The sequence below is a fragment of the Pinus tabuliformis genome, chromosome J (genome assembly GCF_031772625.1).
Source record: "Pinus tabuliformis cultivar Carrire ecotype Pingquan chromosome J, CPIR1, whole genome shotgun sequence".
Lineage (NCBI taxonomy): Eukaryota > Viridiplantae > Streptophyta > Pinopsida > Pinales > Pinaceae > Pinus > Pinus tabuliformis.
In genome coordinates this window covers 928,942,766-928,962,943 of record NC_142295.1, presented here as the reverse complement: position 1 = coordinate 928,962,943, position 20,178 = coordinate 928,942,766, and the positions used below count along the sequence as shown (strand labels likewise).

Here is a 20,178-nt window from a genome sequence, read left to right as displayed (position 1 = left end):
TCCAGATTGGCCGATAGTGCAACTCTACATGTGGCCAATAAGTCTCATATGCAGTATGCTCTAGAGTGTATGGAGCCGACAATATTCAACTAGAGCGAGGGAGTATTGGTAAACATGAAGGAGTAGCTGACCAAGGAAAAAGATGGATAGTTAAAGAACTTTGGCTATGGTTCGATCTTGATTTATTTTGCCTTAGAGTGGATTCCATTGCTCAGGCCACAACATATCTCGCTCAAGCCCGCAAATCCGAGAGTCCCACGAATGAGGAGGTGGGTGGATCTCATGTCTAGACATGCAGGTCCGTCATCGATGAGTTTCACACCAGTCTTCTTCAGATGGTTGCGCATGCAACTCATTATGATAGAGGACTATCCATATGCAAGGATGGATTTCCATAGAGACCCAGAGCTCGTGCTTCCTAATGGTGAGCAATGGGGTGCCATAGGTAAAACAAGAAACATTTTGATCATTTTTGGATTTTAAGTTTTACATTTTTTGTGATTTTTGATGTATTCGAGACTAAACTATTGATTTGTACACATGCAGATATTGGACCCGTTCGACCTGTGGGTTCTTCTTATCTTCATCGTGCAAAAGACGCATAGCAACCACCAGCAACAATACGGGTTATTGCAGTAGGACAAGAGGTACTATAGGATCTCAATGTGGTTGTGAGGCGAGACCCTTGCAGAGGTTAAGCGTCACATGGAGAAATTGACCCACGACATAGCTAAGACTAGGGTCGACAAGCTTCCTATGAGACTGCAGTGACATACTATTCACGTGCTTGGCTGTATCAGCCGGCTATTGTGCAAGATGGCTCGCGCAGTGGCATGCTACCATGAGCACTATGATTAGTCTACTAGGAGGCTTATAACCATATTTTGACTACATGTATATTTTGATATGATAGGCCATGTGGCTATATGTGTCTCGATCACAAATTTCGTAAAACCAAACTTTGATATATATATATATATATATACATATACAACTATCTTTAGTGTTTCTTATGGTTCTATTATCTCTTTCAATGTATGTGATGTGTATTGAATTTATTTTACATGTGTCGCAAATGTCTATCTAAAACATGATTAGCCAATGCATCTGTCAATGTGTTTAGATTCCTAGAAATATGTTGATATTGGATGAAATCAAAATATATTTCCAGAAGGTGAACCCTCAGGAGCATACGAAGCATAGTTGGACTCTTAACTGAATAGACATTAGTCAACTGCAGTACTACAAGTTGTGAATCGAATCTAATAACTATATAGCAGATACCATGGTAAATAGCATCAGACAACAATTCGATCATTGCGCTATACTCAGCAATATTATTGGTAGAGTGACTGATACAAATCCCTTGTAAACTCATTAACTCGCCATTCGGAGCATATATAGCCCATGTTGTGGAAGAAAGGTTCCAAGTACTACGACTAGCACCATCAGCATAACCAACATATGGTTCGAGGGATGCTGACATCTGCAAACCAAATGTAAATAGAATTAACAGAAATTGTAGGAAACTCCGAAGGGGACACACTGCAAACACACTCAACACACCTATATACAGCATGTACACAGTGCACTATGCAAAAACTCAAGCATAGTATTTCTTAAGGTACAACCCATTTCTAGGCTACGCCAAGGGAACTCCATCGAAATCAACAAGCTCATAGGCCCCTTTAGCAAGAACATGTTTGACAATGTATGGACCTAGCCACATTGGCTCGAACTTCCCCGATCCTAATTTATCAAACTCTTGATCATATAACAAGACAAGGTCTCCTTCCGAGAAGACATGAGGCTTGACACTCTTGTCATATTGTGCCTTGATACGTTTCTTATAGGCTTCATTAGCCATCACGGCATCACACCGGGTTTCTTCTAAGCAAGTTAGATGTAAGAGACGTTCCTCTTCCACGGAAGTGGTCGGGAGGAGTTCGACAGTATGTTTGAGAGATGGAATTTCACATTCAATTGGAAGGATTGCTTCCAGACCATAAACCAATTGGAATGGCGTGAACCCAGTAGCAGTATTAACGGAGGTTTGATACGCCCACAAGTCTGCATAAAGGATAACATGCCAATCCGATTTGTGGACCCCTATCATGTGTTGAAGCATCGTTTTGAGAACATTATTGATTGCCTCAACTTGCCCATTCGCCTAAGGGTAGTAGGGAGTGGAACTCTCATGGAAGAGTCTAGCTTGGCAGTGAATTCGGACATCCTGTGGTTGCGAAAATGTTTTCCATGGTCCGTGACTATAGCCTATGGAACCCCAAACTGTGCAATGACATGGGCAAAGAAAAAGAGAGCAGTTGTTTCGCCAATATTATTGTATGTAGGCATCGGCTCGGCCCACTTGGTAAATTAGTCAACTGCTACAATGATATAGCCATGCCCCCTGGCCAAATGAGGGTTACATGTCATGAAATCAATGCCCCATTTTGCAAACAATCCAAAGACAATAACAAGATAAAAAGGAGTGTGAAAATTCCTACACTTTAAGAATCTCTACTGTAGCAAATCTGAATCTATTTCACCTACTTGATTTTTTTAACACATTATCAAGTTAATCTTCTGAATACTGAAGCAAATTACTTCTGCAGCCTACATCATCAAGATTGAGCCAGGAAGAGGCCAGCGCAGAGACTGAGGGCAGAAAAGGCTCACATAGAGCCATGCAGAGACCAGGAGGGTTGACGCAGTTGGCTAGGGGAGCATTTAAGCCAGTGCCTGATTGCGCAGAGCCTAGGAGCTCTAACCTTTAGTTAGTTGGGGTTTAGGAGGTTGTGGGTAAGTTGCAGAGTGGAGCTGGTGAGGAACTGTAGTCGGAACAGTACCTAATAGGGCAAGGCCAAGGAGGAGGGAGTTGCTACTGAAGATTTCTAGCCGAGAAATCTGGATCAGTGGTGCAGCTGCACTAACGATCAGAGTGGAGGCATCTCGACATTGGCAGAAGGGTTTCCAGGAGGGAAATTGAGGCTCAGAGGGAGTCACACCAAGAACTTCCAGAAGGTGAGTAGAGGAGCAGCGAGATGGCAATGAACGGGGTAAGAGACCAGGACAGACTAAACGGAGCCTCAAACTTCGTAGTCAGGAAGGCCAGAATCTTATCCATTCTAGACATGGATCGTGTCAAGCACTTCGCCTTGAGGACGATAGCTATCCCAGTTGACCCAGCTAATAACAACAAGTACGAGAAAGCAATCGCGAGGGACAATAGCATCATTCTTGATGGGGTCAAGGACCATGTAGTACCACATATTGCCAAAAAGGACACTGCAAATGAGATGTGGGAGGCCCTAAAGAAATTGTACCAGCATACATCTATGCAAAGAAGGATGTTACTAGAAAATCAGTCGCGATCATACCAGATGCAGAAGGGAGCACAGATCAACCCCTTCCTCAGTCAATTGAAGGAGATCTAGGATCAGCTGAGTTCTATAGAGGCCACGTCGGATCAAGAGTTGATGGTGAGAACAGCCCTCAACGCAGTCTCAAAAAATTAGGAGGTGTTTGTCCAGAGCACACTGGGCAGGGCAACCCTTCCAGATTGGGAGGAAATGTGGGCAGCTCTTCACCAAGAAGAGATTAGAAGGCTGAGCAAGGCGGGAAGCAACGATAAGGGGATCAGAATCAAGAAGGAGGAGGAAGTGGATGTTGCCCTAGCATCTGATGGAAAGTAGGAGAAACGGAAGAAGGACATCTCCAAGGTCAAATTCTTCCACTGTGGGGAGCTAGGTCATTATGCGACCCAGTGTCCAAGGAAGAAAAGCAAGGGAGAGGCCTCTGAGACCAACACTGCGCCAGCAAGGGCAGAGAAAGAAGTGGAAACAGACGATGATTGTGCCATGTGTGCACACACACCACTTGAGCAGAAGTGGGGAGACATCGTGCTGTAGTCAGATGGACTACACGCGATGAGGGACAAGATCCTCGAGGTACCCAGCCTCTTGGATTAGACCTTGCTACGGGAGCTCTGGAGAGGAGTAGCAGTATTGGCGGATGTCAGTAGAGACGGATGCGGATGGAACGAGAGAGGGAGCTATAGTGCAGGATTCCCAGGACAGCGTGAGGCAGCAGTGTGAGAAGCACGGGAGTGTTGCACTAGTGCAGGATAGCACGGAGAGGTGTGCAACAGTTCAATATATATGTAGTTGTAGTGGCACAGAGGTCAAAGAGGGAGCACTTATCAGCGACAGAGGGAGCTTCAGCATCATGGGTATCTCTATTCTAATAAAGATGTCAGAGTTGGGAGATCAGTTACTTACTTCTCAGTAACTGAGTTGCAGTGCTATGGCAGCATGATGAGAGGGGTTGCACTGCAGATGCAACAATGGCAGTGGTAGAGCCATGGGCAGCAGCACGGATGCAGAGGGAGTTGCAGCACGGATGCAGCAGTGGCAATGGCAGGGCCATGGGTAGCAGTACAGGATGCGGCAGTGCAAATAATGGGCAACAAGCCTAGCAACAGCACAGGGACCGATGTCAGATGATCAGAGTGATACTCAGTGAAGAGTATTGCTAGAGCACAGTCCTCGCTAAGAGTGAGTGCTGATTTGGTGTAGCATCGGATGTGATCTAGCCATGAAAATTGGTGGAGAGGCTAAGGCACATGAGATCTCCAATACCTAGAAAGGGTTTGGGCAGATTCTAAACAGTTTGGGAGATATTAAAATAACTAATATTTTTAATGGAATCCCTAAGTCTAAACTTAGGGAAAATAAAATATTAATGTGAATTAATATAAAAATGAGTTAGAATGGTCCAAAAGTCATGGATCAAGCCAGATCTAATCTTAGCCATTGATTGGGGACTTAATCTCGGCCGTTGATTTGTCAACGAGAAAAGTATAAGAGGATGCTTGAGGGTCACTTGGAGAACACACCAAGAGATCAAGATTTCGACTTTCTGGAGCTAGGTTCGCTGAGAAAGTCGAGAGAGTGATCAGAGTTGCAGCTGAGGGGTAGTGAATACAGAAGCAGACAGGTAGAGATAGCACTGGGAGGATTAGCACAGTGGCCAGAGAGAGGGACGCAAACCAACCAAGGGTTCACGTAGAGCCAGCCAGGGCTCACGCAGAGCCAGCCAGGGCTCACGCAGAGCCAGCCAGGAGCTGCGCAGTGCCTCAGAGGGCCAGCGTGAGTGACGCAGAGGGCGAGAGGGCTGACGGAGTGCCTCCAGAGGCTGATGCGGGCCAAGCCAGAGTGATGCTAGGCAAACGATGGGCCAAAAAGGGCTGACGCTGTCCCTAGAGGATGACGTTGGGGTTTTGTGGGGCAGATTGGAGATGTGAAGCTGCGGGAGTGATTATCTGGGGTCTCAGTCGGAACATCTGTCTCCGACTGAGAGGTACTACTGCCGAGATTATTCTCTGTTGGGTGAGCTGTTTTTGGCACCCAAATTGTATTCAGAAACTGCATAATAATAAAACCCTCAAATAGTTGCACCGGTTTTCCCGCATTGAGTTTTTCTGGGGACATTGGTCCAAAAACAACAGTGTCACTTGTGTGCTTGTTTTGTTTCCTTTAGTTGATGATCTGTTGTTGAGCATGTACTTGTATTTCTTTCTAGTATTTACATGCTAAATAACTTGTTAATTAACAGAACAAGTAGGTAGGAATAAATCAGTAAAGTGCATGATGGGTTTCTAACAGTTAGACTTAGAAATTCCAACAAATTCCATGTTTCGATACCACGAAACTGAGAAGTCAGCTGAAACTTACACAAAACACACACTTGTGCGGATTGAGTCGAATGTAATAATGTCTACATCGTAAAAATATGGCCCGAAGATGCATCGAGTAATCAGCCCAATGTTTTGAATGAGCAGGAAAATCGTCCAAATATGGTTGCACAATATGTTTGATGTTGTGAAAGGCATAATTCATTGCCCTCTGAAACGTAGCCCCAATATTCTTCAATCTGAAAGGGAGCTCCCAATACGCAAATGTGCCCTAGGGACAAATGAACGCAGTTTTATGTTGGTCCGCTGGGAGAATGTTGATTTGATTATAGCCAAAGAAACCATCCATAAATGAAAATATCTCACAGTCGGCACAATCATCAACAATATGGTCGATGAACGGGGTGGGATAATTGTCTTTCGAACATGCATGATTGATCTCCCCATAATCGACATACACCTGAATTGTTCATTGTTTCTTCATGACATGAACAATGTTAGACTGTTAAAATTGGCAACTAGGGCCAAACTCCATGTGGGTCATCTTATTAATGACAGCTGATTTTTTTTGGACTCCTCTCATCGAGAGGTGTAGGATTGATCTAAAGATCATCAGATTCCAATAAGTATTCATGGAGATATGATTTTATTTGTGTTATGGGACAATTTGTCAAGGTCGGCCAGCAACTAATCTGCCCCCTCTTGTGCTCCACGTTTTACTATAAAAGGAGGAGGTCTTCAAGTCATTTAAACAGTCACTTCTCCTAAGATCTCTCTTCACTCGTTTGGGTTTAATGGCTATAGGGGTCAAGAGGGAGAAGCCCTAGACACTGTGAAGAAAGGGTTCTATGTGCCCTAGACGCGGTTGAAGAACGCAGCCCTAGCCGCAGTCAAAGGGAGCTCAAATACGAAACCAAAAGGAGCCCTAACAGTTGTCTAAAGGAGGCCCAAATACGCAACCAAAAGGAGCCCTAATAGTTGTCTAAAGGAGGCCCTAATACGCAGCCAAAAGGAGCCCTAACAACTGTTTAAAGGAGGCCCTAATCCGCAGATCTATGGAGCCCTATACGGAACCAAGTGGAGGCCCTAATCCGCAGTACAGAAGGGAGATCTACCCACTGTTTAGGGGAACTTCTACACGCAGCAAGGCAGCCCTAATCCGCAGACATGAGGAAGCCTTAAAGGAGCCTTAGCTGCATATCTAAGGAAGGGTTAAACGTGCCCTAGACACAGTCTATACATGGCTGAACACAGGCCTAAACACAGTCACCTTAACACTATTCTAGGCCACATTTGTGGAGGGTTTCATGTGCCCTTAGACTGTTGTGAGAAGGGATCTGAATGGTTCCTTAAATGCAGTCTCATTACTGCCCTAGCCACAAGGAAAGAGAAGGTTACAGCAGTTCATTAGTGGGACGATTTGGGAGGTCTACTATAACAAGGAGGATTGTTATGATGCAACGTGGAGGGCAGCAACTCATTGGAGGACAACCATAGTCATTAAGAGCAATTTTGGGCCAGCTTAGATGCGTTGTTAGGGACTGTGGTCAGTACCCTAATCAGTGCCTAAATTGTAGCATTACAGCATGTTCAAGAGTTGACATTTCTATAGACTAAATGTTGTTGTGTTAATAATGATTGGACACTATCTGGGATACGTTTGTTGCTATGTGCTAGGCCGCAGGCCATAGCACCATAGCAAGAGTTGTTATGGGCAGTGTATCAAGGTGTGCAGCACAAGTGTATCAAGGTGCAGCATAAGTGTATCAAGATGCAGCACAAGGGGATGCAGCGTGATAGGCACAATAAGGTACAGTTTGAAGATGCAGCACAAGGAGGTGCATTAGCATGATGTGAGCAGCATGAAGATGAAGAGTAGCAAGATGGGTACAGCATGATGAGGTACAACTCAGCAGTGATGCAGCATGGTGCAGCTCTATGATGAGACATGGTATGATGGCGCAACATGCTGCAGCACTGCGATAGGGTGATTGAATCACATGAGTCCATATCAGTTACCTCATGAGACATCTTCTTAGAGAAGATCTATGTTCTTATCTTATCAAGTCAAAGTGTTGACTTCATATGTATATGTACTATCTCTCTCTCTCTGTTGAACTATTGAAGAACATATAAGAAGAATTGATCAAGGGTTTCCCCACATTGGGGTTTGTCTCTAGCTAGTGCCACATCTTGTGTCCTCTTGTCTTGGCTTGTCTTCTGCGATTTATGTTTATGTTCTATTTGCGGTTTACTTTAATGTTGATGTGATTGCTAATCTGGAAGAGATATTGAGCTAACTGTGAAAATTGAAATAAATTGCTCTAAACATAGAACATACCTAAAATTAACATAGACACCCAACCAGTTAAAGGTATTGGGTAGATGAAACCATCCCGTAGAAGTTTTTCAACTTCGGCTTTAATAGCAGCAGCCTTCTTGGGATGGAACGGATGAAGGCACTGCCGAATTGGTTTAGCATCAATGTACGTCTTAATTTCATGCACAACGATGTTTGAATCAATACATAGCATTTCTTCATAAGACCAGGTGAAAACATCTCTAAACTCCTGCAATAGGGCTTTATAAGTCTTGATCTCATCGGGAGAGCAAGATGCACCAATATGTAGATTCTCGACAATGCCCGTGTTGACCGCTACGTGTCAACTACCCATCGCAGTAACACCCCCTTTTTCACAAAAGGGATAGCACTGGATCGACGTGTCTGTGCCATTCGATTCTCATCATCTGCCCAATTATGTTATGTTTTAAACCTAGTTTGCATGTGTAAACTGTAAATAATCTTAGCAGATCTGAGTCATGTATGTAAATTGCCTAGGCAAACCTAATTTTCTAGTGATAATCTATGTTCCAGAAGGTTTTTTGTCTCACCGATCCATGATCGGCAGAGTTTTCCTTCAGCCTAACCCCAAAGACGGAATGTATTGTCATTAGAATCTTAGGGGACTCCTAATGTACTTGGTCGAATCTATGTAAAAGTAATTTGGAGATAACTCTAACTATTTGGTTAGGTTATTACAAATTGCTTGATCTGCTAGATTATAGTTGTGTCGCAGAACTGGGTGGTCTATGAGGGTCTATGTCAAATAGGCTTTCCCCCTTGAGATGTAAAATTGTAAAAGTAATAATGTAAAGTGTCTTGAGGGTTAGAAAATGTTTTAATCCCCCAATAAGTCCTAAGTCCTAGGTCCTAGGTGATTTTTCCAAAGGGCTAAGTTCCAGGATCCAAAAAAAAAAAAACAAAAAAAAATAAAAAATAAAAATATAAATAATAAAATAAAAATTTAAAAATAAAAAATAAATAAAATTTAAAAAGCAAATTAAAAATAAATAAAAAATTTAAAAAACAAAATAAAATAATAATAAGTCAAAGTTTTGAGAAAATAAATGCAAAGTTTTAATTTTTTAATATATTAGAATGCATTTAAAATTTCGATGGATGAGATTAAAAAGGATTTTGATCCTCATCGAAGGTCGAGATTAGTTTGACATAGATCACCCGAACTAGTTGTTGGGAAATTTTCCTTTAAATAGGGTGTTAGGGCTCATTTGAGATGAGATTGGATCTGAGAGTCTCATGCTAAAGAAAGCTCTCTTGTAGTCAATTTTTGTGCAATAAAGAAAGACTTTGGGGTTGAAATCTTGCTGGTGTTACTCTTCTGGAAATGTTGTAAGATGTTTTATTTTTCTGCATAATTTTATTTTCAGCCATTGATTATAGCTTGATGAAGATTGATTCAGGCACAGATATCTTGTCTGATCTCTGGGGTTTGAATGATAGTTTAGATTTTGAAATATAATGGCAGGTATCTCCATTTGATCTGGATTTCACTATTGTTTTCTCCCTCTATGTTAATGGTTGATTTTAAGTTGTGCAAGAAATCATTTTTTAGATTACTGGGCGTTCGAGGAAGTTCTCGGCTGAACCAGCCAACTCTCGGATTGCGTTTTCTGAAAGAGCCCAGCCAGTTTTGATCTCGGGCTTATCATTTGAAAATTTTTTTATGAATGCATGAAGGGTTTTCTGAAACACCTCACATTAAGTTTAAAATTCTGAAAATATTTCTATGGCATAGCGTTAAATCTGGCTACCTAGAGCTTTCAATTTGTAAATACTGTAATTGTTTAGTTGGTTCTTATGATTTTTAGGGTTTCATTTATTTTTTGCATTTTTCAGGTTCTGTCTGTTTATTTTTAGGGACAGGTTGCAGGTTACAGGTCTGAGGAGAAATTTTTGTTTGAAGCCAGATCTAGGCCCTGGAGGGTAAGATCTGGCCTCAGGATCAGTTCTTGCAGGTTTTTTGCTGAAGAAATTCGAGACTCTCCAAGCTATCTGTCTGCTGGGGTTTCATTTAAAATTGCTTTCCAGGAATATCAACCAGCAATCTTGCAGTCCAAGGGTTTTAAAATCATTCATTTTCAGATCTAAATTTTTTTTATGAGGGTTTCAAGAAATCTGAAGGAGAGCGAATTAAAATTTTTTTAAGATTTCTGGAAAATATTTAGAGGTTCTGGTGGAAGTTCTCCTATCTGCTTCCTGGGTTTTCAGTCTTTCTGTTGCCTGAGGTCATTTTTCTAGCAGAAAATTCTGATTTGTGTATGTTGTCGTAGGGTTTTCTGGAATTTTCAGCTCCTCTCACCCTGCTGCAAATCAAATCCCCTTCTCCAACAGCTGTCCAAACCCTCATAGCTGCTCTATCCACACATCTGCAAAGAGTCTCCACGCATTTCTTCCGCTCCACGCTCCACAAACCTGCAAGTTATCACACTGCCATACCTGCAATTTTCACTTGTTGCTGCCCACGTTGCTCAATCAACTTGCGTCCTTTCAAACTCTCGCACAACCACTTCTCTTCACTGCTAAACAGTCCCATCAACCACCCAGTGGCCATTCTTTGCGTTGCTGCCAGTCCCTCTATGCAGCAAGCTCCCCTCAGCTTCCTCACACAGTCATTTAAAAAAAAAAAAAAACGTGGCTCTTTCCTTGCCTCTCCATGCTGCCCTTTGCTCATACACCTCCTTACGTTGTCGCTCCTTCCTTCTGCCGTCCACCCTGCAATCAAACTCTCACAGCGTCCTCCATTCACATGCAATCCCATTCTCCCTGCGCGGCCATTCTGGGTCCTCTGCTCCTCACGCGCACCTGCAAACAAACACCCAGCTCCTAACGTCCTTCCTCGGTTGCGTATTTCTCCCCTGCACATCTACCTGCCCTTCAAACATCAATAAGCATTCGTTGTATTTTATTTATTCATAATCATATTAGTTTTTTTAGACTTGCCTATTTTTAGAGTAAAACATATTTCGATTTTGGTATCAACGTGTCAAGGTTAAGTTTCTCATGCGTTTGATTTTCATTCATGTGGAGGTTTAAGTCTTATAATCTTTAGTTTTTATTTAGTTTAGGTTTAGTTATATTTTTGTTTATTTTCTTTTTTTATTTAATTTAGGTTTCATAAAAAAATTTCAAATTTTTGTTGTCATTTAAAAATATAAAAATTAAAAATTAAAAAAAAAAAAAAAGGCATAAAAGAGTTTTTTTTTATTTTGGTTTTAGATTTGAGTTTTTTTTTTGAATTTAGATCTTCCCCTTTTTTATGTATATAGATTAGGTGTTAGTTTTAGATTAGATTTTATTTAAATCTTAAGTTTTGTTTCATTTTAAATTAAAAATTTTAAAAATCGTAAAAAAAAAAAGAAAAAAATAAATAAATAAATCATAAAAAAGTTTTAGATTTTCATTTTTTGCTTTGATTTTTAGATTTATTTGATTTTAGGATTTAATTTTTTTTTTAATTTAAATTTTCTTTAGTTTAGATTTAAATTAGTTTTGTTTTATTTTAAGCTTAGAATATAAAAAAAAAAAAATATTTAAAAAATTAAAAATTTATGAAAAAAGACTAATTTAAAATTGGAAATTCCTTTTAAAGTCTTTTTTCTATTGTGGTATAGTTAAATGTGCTTAAATGTTTATATTTGGAGATTAACAATCTGGTTAGCATTTAAATTTTATAGTTGTTTAAAGCATTTAATCTTTAGAAATTTAATTGTTGGATCATTATTAAAGCATTGTGCATTTATCGAATATCTTGCATGGCTTGGGTTTTTTGATGATAAATGATTGTTTTACAAGGTTCATATTTTCTGCAACATCTAATAAATAATCATTAACTCCATAAGGCATTGGTACATTAATTCCTAAAATCAATCAAATACTAGTATCGCCTTGCTGTGTCTCCTAACCCAACTGGTCCACAGTTGGTCTTCTTTCATCCCATAGGGTCTACCCCCCTTAGCCTCGGGAGACAGCTTAAACAGAGGGATCGAGGATCAGGGTGACAGCCCCCGGTCTGAGCGTTGTCATGACAATCTGTGCGACAACATTTTTTGGCGTCGCTGCCGGGGACGTTTTATTCTCGACGTTTCAACGACATTCATCTTCTCATTTCTCATCATTCTTTCATCTTTCTCATTTCTCATCATTCTTTCATCTTTCTCATCTCTCATTTGAGCTGGCAGATTCAACATTTTTTGGCCTCATTTGGATCTTTTCATCGCCTTATTTTTCGTAATATCAGCAATTACTCTTCAGTTCGTTTCTTGTCTGGGTGGCAACTCCATTTCCTTTCATTTATTTTTCCCAGACAAGAAGCTTCCCTCATATCTGCTTGTTGGTTGCTTTTTGGATCCTAGAATTAGATTCATTGTTCAGGTGTCGACTCCACTTCTTTCATCTCTTGATTTTCTTGAGCAGGGATCTCTCTCTATCATCCATTTGGTCCCTCGTTATTCATCATGGACTATTCATTTAAACCATGTCATTTTACTGATGGTCTCCATGATTTACCGGAAGTGGACATTTCTAAATTACCTTTGTTCTCGGGTGGTGGTTCAGTCATTGTTAGAAGGCATTTATGGAGTTTTTATCATATAACAGTCATGTATTGTAGACTTCCTCAATATGATCATGAAGATGTTAAAATGCATCTATTTGTCCTTTCTTTATAGGGTGATGCCTTGAATTGGTTTAATAATTGTCCTGAAGACTCTTTCACTTCTTTACAAGACATTTACAATGCTTTTAAAGATAGATATGGTGATCCAGATAGCTCACCTTGTGCCCCTAAACTTGTGCAACAGAATGAAAGTAATCTTATAAAAGGTCCAGCTATCAATGAAAGATTTCAAGACAATTCTTCATATCAGAATGTGCCATCCACCTGTACCATTGCAGATCAAACCCATGATAGTGGAAAAGCAGGGACAAATTACAAAATCAGTGTCAACAATGAAAAGGAAGATCAAAAGCAAATTATACAAGAACTAATGCGGCTAGTAAAAAATATGGAGATCAATCAAACTAATTACACCAGTGATTTTAGCTGGTTCTTAGGGTTTTTAGGGTTTCATTTATTTTTTGCATTTTTCAGGTTCTCGCTGTTTATTTTCAGAAACAGGTTGTAGGTTACAGGTCTGAGGAGAAAATCTAGCCTCAGGATCAGTTCTTGCAGGTTTTTTGCTGAAGAAATTCGAGACTCTCCAAGCTATCTGTCTGTTGGGGTTCCATTTAAAATTGTTTTCGAGGAATATCAACTAGCAAGCTTGCAGTCCAAGGCTTTTAAAATCACTCATTTTCAGATCTAAAAAATTTTGTATGAGGGTTTCAAGAAATCTGAAGGAGAGTGAATTAAAAAAAATTTAAGATTTCTGGAAAATATTTAGAGGTTCTGGTGGAAGTTATCCTGTCTGCTTCCTGGGTTTTCAGTCTTTCTGTCCCCTGAGGTCATTTTTCTAGCAGAAAATTTTGATTTGTGTATGTTGTCCTAGGGTTTTCTGGAATTTTCAGCGCCTCTCACCCTGCTGCAAATAAAATCCCCTTCTCCAACAGTTGTCCAAACCCTCATAGTTGCTCTATCCACACATTTGTAAAGAGTCTCCACGCATTCCTTCTGCTCCACGCTCCGCAAACCTACAAGTTATCACGCTACCATACCTACAATTTTCACTTGTTGCTGCCCATGTTGCTCAGTCAACCTGCATCCTTTCAAAATCTCGCACAGCCACTTATCTTCACTGCTAAACAATCACTTCAACCACCCGCTGGCCATTCATTGCATTGCTGGCAGTCCCTCTACGCAGCAAGCTCCCCTCAGCTTCCTCACGCAGTCATTTAAAAAAAAAAAAAAAATGTGGCTCTTTCCTTGCCTCTCCACGCTGCCCTTTGCTCGTACACCTCCATACGCGGTCGCTCCTTCCTTCCGTCGTCCAACCTACAATCAAACTCTCGCAATGTCCTCCATTCACCTGCAATCCCATTCTCCCTGCGCGGCCATTCTGCGTCCTCTGCTCCTCACGCACACCTGCAAACAAACACCCAGCTCCTCACGTCTTTCCCTAGTGCGTATTTCTCCCCTGCACATCTACCTGCCCTTCAAACATCAATAAGCATTCATTGTATTTTATTTATTCATATCGTATTAGTTTTTTTAGACTTGCCTATTTTTAGAGTAAAACGTATTTCGATTTTGGATTCAACGTGTCAAGGTTAAGTTTCTCATGCGTTTGATTTTCATTCATGTGTTGGTTAAAGTTTTATAATCTTTAGTTTTTATTTATTTTAGGTTTAGTTATATTTTTGTTTATTTTCTTTTCTTTATTTAATTTAGGTTTCATAAAAAAATTTCAAATATTTGTTGTCATTTAAAAATATAAAAATTAAAAATTAAAAAAAAGGCATAAAAGAGTTTTTTTTTTTTTTTATTTTGGTTTTAGATTTGAGTTCTTTTTTTAGAATTTAGATCTTCCCCTTTTTTATGTACATAGATTAGGTGTTAGTTTTAGATTAGATTTTAAGTTTTGTTTCATTTTAAATTAAAAATTTTAAAATAATAAAAAATTAAAAAAATAAAAAATCATAAAAAATTTTAGATTTTCATTTTTTGCTTTGATTTTTAGATTTATTTGAATTTAGGATTTAAATTTTTTTTATAAGTTTAAATTTCCGTTAATTTAGATTTAAATTAGTTTTGTTTTATTTTAAGCTTAGAATTTTATAAAAAATATATAAAAAATTAAAAATTTATGACAAAAGACTAATTTAAAATTGGAAATTCCTTTAAAGTCTTTTTTTTGTTGTGGTGTAGTTAAATGTGCTTAAATGTTTATATCTGGAGATTAACTATTTGAATCTGGTTAGAATTTAAATTTTATGGTTGTTTAAAGCATTTAATCTTTAGAAATTTAATTGTTGGATCATTATTAAAGCATTGTGCGTTTATTGAATATCTTGCATTGCTTGGGTTTTTTGATGATAAATGATTGTTTTACAAGGTTCATATTTTCTGCAACATCTAATAAATAATCATTTAATCATTAACTCCATAAGGCACTGGTACATTAATTCCTAAAATCAATCAAGTACTGGTATCACCTTGCTGTGTCTCCCAACCCAACTGGTCCACAGTTGGTCTTCTTTCATCCCATAGGGTCTACCCCCCTTAGCCTCGGGAGACAGCTTAAACAGAAGGATCAGGGATCAGGGTGACAGCCCCTAGTCTAAGCATTGTCGTGACAATCTGTGCAACAACATTTTTTGGCGTCATTGCCGGGGACATTTTATTCTCGGTGTTTCAACGACATTCATCTTCTCATTTCTCATCATTCTTTCATCTTTGTCATCTCTCATTTGAGCTGGCAGATTCAACATTTTTTGGCATCATTTGGATCTTTTCATCACCTTATTTTTCATCATATCAACAATTACTCTTCAGTTTGTTTCTTATTTGGGTGGCGACTCCATTTCTTTTCATTTATTTTTCCCAGACAAAAAGCTTCCCTCATATTTGTTTGTCAGTTGCTTTTTGGATCCTAGAATTAGATTCATTGTTCAAGTGGCAACTCCACTTCTTTCATCTCTTGATTTTCTTGAGCAAGGATCTCTCTCTATCATCCATTTGGTCCCTCGTTATTCATCATGGATTATTCGTTTAAACCATGTCATTTTACTGATGATCTCCATGATCTACCGGAAGTGGCCATTTGTAAATTACCTTTGTTCTCGGGTGGTGGTTCAGTCGCTGTTAAAAGGCATTTATAGAGTTTTTATCGTATGACTGTCATGTATTGTAGACTTCCTCAATATGATCATGAAGATGTCAAAATGCGTCTATTTGTCCTTTCATTAGAGGGTGATGCTTTGAATTGGTTTAATAATTGTCCTGAAGACTCTTTCACTTCTTTACAAGACATTTACAATGCTTTTAAAGATAGATATGGTGATCCAGATAGCTTGCCTTGTGCCCCTAAAATTGTGCAACAGAATGAAAGTAATCTTATAAAACGTCCAGCTGTCGTGAAAGATTTCAAGACAATTCTTCGTATCAGAAAGTGCCATCCACCTGTACCATTGCAGATCAAACCCATAATAGTGGAAAAGCAGGGACAGATTACAAAATCAATGTCGACAATGAAAAGGAAGATCAAAAGCAAATTATACAAGAACTAATGCGGCTGGTAAAAAATATGGAGATCAATCAAACTAATTATGCCAGTGATGTGAGAACTTTATGCACCCACCTGGAAAAACGTAATAAGGAGATGGAAATCATGCAAATTAGCATGCTGAAGAAATTGAGGCCATGAAAGCTAATCATGATAGGGAAATTAATTTTATGCAAAACAAGTTTATATTAACTATGGATGAAGAAATGACTATCATGACATTCGATCATAATAATCAATTGGCTACTATGCAATCAAATCATAAGAAAGAGATAAACTCTATGCAGCGTTGCTTGATGGCCATAAAGGAAAAGAACAATAAAGTAATAAAAGATATGGAAGAAGACCATGCCAGGGAAATCAGTGCTATGAAAGTTGAACACTCTAGCCAGATAGATGCCATTACAATAAAGGTACATAAATTTCAACAGCGGTTAGAGAATGAAAGAAACCAGGAAACATCAATCGATCAAGAGCCTCCTCATTTGCTGCAACAAGCTCCATCTTGTTATGAGGAGGTCATTGGTTCGATTGAAAGGTGGTTAATTGAAGGTGATCCAGATAAAATTAAAAACGATAAAGATCAGATGCAAGATGAAGAAAGACATGTCACGCATATCTTACATACTTCATCTGAGAGCTTTGAAGCAGAAATTTCCACATCATCAGTAATATAGCCTGCCACGAAAAAAAAGTGCAAGAGAAAGAAAATGAGAAGAAGATTTGATGCATCAAACGGCCGCAAGCAGCTTGATTTTTGGATAGGGAAAAGTCCTACTGTATGCAGAATTGGACATGGCACATCCGATAAGCAGCTGACAGATTTTCCTGAAAGCAGGCAAATGCTCAGTATACACTATATTGAACACATCTGATGCCATGGGGCATCCTCTGTATTTCTAACCTTACTCCTTGTTTTTTCAGCATTTTCATTTCTGTTTTAGGATTAGATTTACTTTTCATGTTACTAGATAGTTAATAAATGAAGAGCTTATATCTTTCCTGTGCTTAATGCTATATGATGATTTTTTGATGGACGCTACTTATGTTTTATTGTGTGTTGCGTGGATGTTGATTCTGGATTCTCACATTCCTACAATGCAGCAACGTGTCCCCAAGTAGAGCCAGATGTTGACCGCTACGTGTCAAGTTGTCAACTACCCATAGCAGTACACTCCCTTTTTCGCAAAAGGGGCAGCACTGGATCAACGTGTCCATGCCATTCAATTGTCATCATCTGCCCGATTATGTTATGTTGTAAACCCAGTCTGCATGTGTAAATTGTAAATAAGCAGATCTAAGTCATGTATGTAAATTGCCTAGGCAGACCTAATTTTCTAGTGATAATCTACGTTCCGGAAGGTTTTTTGTCTCACCAATCCATGATCGGCAGAGTTTTCCTTCAACCTAACCCTAAAGCCGGAATGGATTTTGTCATTAGAATCTGTTGGACACCTAATCCTAAATGGGTTAGTGTGGAAGCCGAATAGACCAAAGGAGTCCAAGAGACCTTGGGATCTGAAACCCAAGAGTCACATAATGTACTATAAATGTAAATCTCTTGTTAATAAAATTGTATTGCATGTTTTATCTTTCATATTGTCTTTGCTGTCCATGTGTGTTTAACATGGTATCAGAGCAGGAGATCTCCTGCCCTGCTCAAATATGAGCCACTTGTTTTCCGTGGCCTTTCTTACATGCCAGTCCTGTACATTCATATAATTGTCAGTACTGCTATATTAGGAGGTCCCTGACAGTCCCTGCGATTCTTGACCTACCACTCTGCTGTTTACCAAATATGCATCTGTCATAACGCATATGTTACCTTGAATAACGCATCTGTCATAACGCACATGTTACGTTGAATAACGCATCTGTCATAACGCATATGTTACGTTGAATAACGCATCTGTCACCCCCTCTGTCCATAATTAATGCATCTGTCCTCAAACGCCTCTCTCGTTCATTTGCAACGCGTTGTGTGTTGTGCTGCGTCTGCCTCTGTTTTCTGAAATCTATTATCTATTGAATGCAAGGTCTTGCCCCTTTCCTCTAAATTCGAACTAGACGCATCAGTGGAAACTTCAGTTTTCTGATCTATATTTTCTATCGAATGCAAGGGCTTGCCTTTTTCCTCCAAGTTCGAATTAGACGCGTCAGGGTCATAAGCATTACCTTTCTCATATCCAATTTTCAATCTGTCTGTAATTGAAAACGAACTTGAATGTCCTTCGACTTTCTCTAGTTTCTTCGGACCTTTCTCGGCCCAGTCTGCGTTGTTTTCATCGTTTTCCTGCCTTTGACGTGTGAAAGTAGGGTTTCTGAAGGAAAAAGGTTTTGCTGCCTCATCATCAGACCCCTCCGAAGACGATTCCTCCTCGGAATCGTTCAGGATATCTTCGAGGCTACGATTGAGCCCCGGCAGATCGCTCAAATCGTCGTCGCTGCTCTGCTGTTCAATGAAGGAATCCAAGTCAAAGTCATTCGAGGCTGGATCCATGGCAGATCAAGAATTTTGCATACAAAACCGGAGCTTCGTCATTTATTTACTGAATTGCTTGTAATTTAGGAGAAGAATTTGTAAACCTTTGATCTTCGTTGTCTTTGTAAAAAGCTTGTGCAATTTCTTTCATCACAAACATTTTGTAAGCTTTTACTGAACTTTTATGTCAGAGTCCTCCTGGGCTTTTGTTGTTTTACGAGGAAATGCCGTGTAAGATTGGGTACGTCTACCAATAAAATTCTACGAACACAGTATAGAAAGTGCGGAACATAATTTTCTTGTTTGGTATATTTGTTGTGCCCACCAGTGCGACTGGGGGCATACTGTATTGGCTGCGAAGAACACCATTTTCTAGTCTGGCAGCAGTGGGCGATTTTTTGGTAATTGAAAATAGTTTACGGAGGACAGTGGTTGATTTTAGTGGGGACAGATTGATGTTTCTTGGATAGAGTCAAGTTAGCTGTTAAGGTGGATTGATCTATATTAAATGTATCTGTTTTGTACCAGTCTAGCATCAAATTGTTGTCAAGCATAAGATGCTTCCGTGTTTATGAGTTTCTAGAGTGAACCTTCTTCCAACTGTCCAACAATAGTGTGCAGGTGCTTTTTGGCAGAGGCTTTTTAATGATAAAGTTGAAAGCGGAAGCAGTATGGATGAGTCCAACTATCTTTGATGAACATTTTGACTTTCAACTTGAAGATGGCAACGGTATAAAATTTTAGAAGTGGCTTGTATCAATTCAATAGATCCGTTAAAGGTCTGTAAGTTTTCCACGCTCAGCAGGGTAGCCTGTTATTGGCTGATGATTTGGTTGCTTTACATCAATCGCTGGGATTTAGTGTAATTCTAAAAGTGTCCATACAAATATTTTGAAAGGGAAAAATAAAGAAGGTTCCCTGTTCGTCAGATACGAGTCACTACTCATTAATTAGAAAGTTTCTGTTTCCATGTTGTGGATTCACTGCTTTCTTTTTGTGTGGCTGAAGTGAAGCCGAGAGCACTCTTGCACAAGGAGCAGAGTATGCTACTTTTTACAGGCTACTGAATTCATTTCTTGCAGCCAGAATAAAAATGCAGTAAGGTTTGGGTTCGTGTTTTTTGCTTGCTCGGCCTTCTTCAAAGCTTCTATTATTGTGTATTTGAAAATTGGATTTGAAGGATATTTTCAGTTCAATAGAGTCAGGGGTTCAAATCTTTATTTGCTGCAAGGTGCTGGTATAAAATTCAAATGTGAATTCTCTCATTGAAATAGTGTCCAGACTTTTATACTTGAGAGATGACATTGAGATTAATTTGTATAAGGTATTTTCTGTGGTTGTTTGGGAAAGGTTCCAGTTAAAAGAGGTCGTGTTTCCACCTATGTAAATTGTTGGTTGAGTCTAATCAATAGTGCAGAAAGGGGCTAATTCCCTTTAGTCTCTTTGTTGTACGAATCACCCAGATTATTGCTCTTCATAT

The 20,178-nt window shown here is 39.4% G+C and overlaps 1 protein-coding gene across 1 annotated transcript in view; it reads right to left on the bottom strand.

Annotated features, from left to right (window-relative positions):
* The window catches only part of UAH (ureidoglycolate amidohydrolase), a 316,347-nt gene extending 298,243 nt beyond the window's left edge, over positions 1 to 18,104 (bottom strand). Inside the window, exons 1-3 of the mRNA XM_089381136.1 lie at positions 18,042 to 18,104; positions 17,914 to 17,922; positions 1,383 to 1,486 (exon numbers count right to left, since the gene is read on the bottom strand). Coding sequence (XP_089237262.1) covers positions 1,383 to 1,486; positions 17,914 to 17,922; positions 18,042 to 18,104 — 176 coding nt within the window. The remainder of the gene's footprint in view (positions 1 to 1,382; positions 1,487 to 17,913; positions 17,923 to 18,041) is intronic.
* Between the last annotated feature and the right edge of the window lie 2,074 nt (positions 18,105 to 20,178).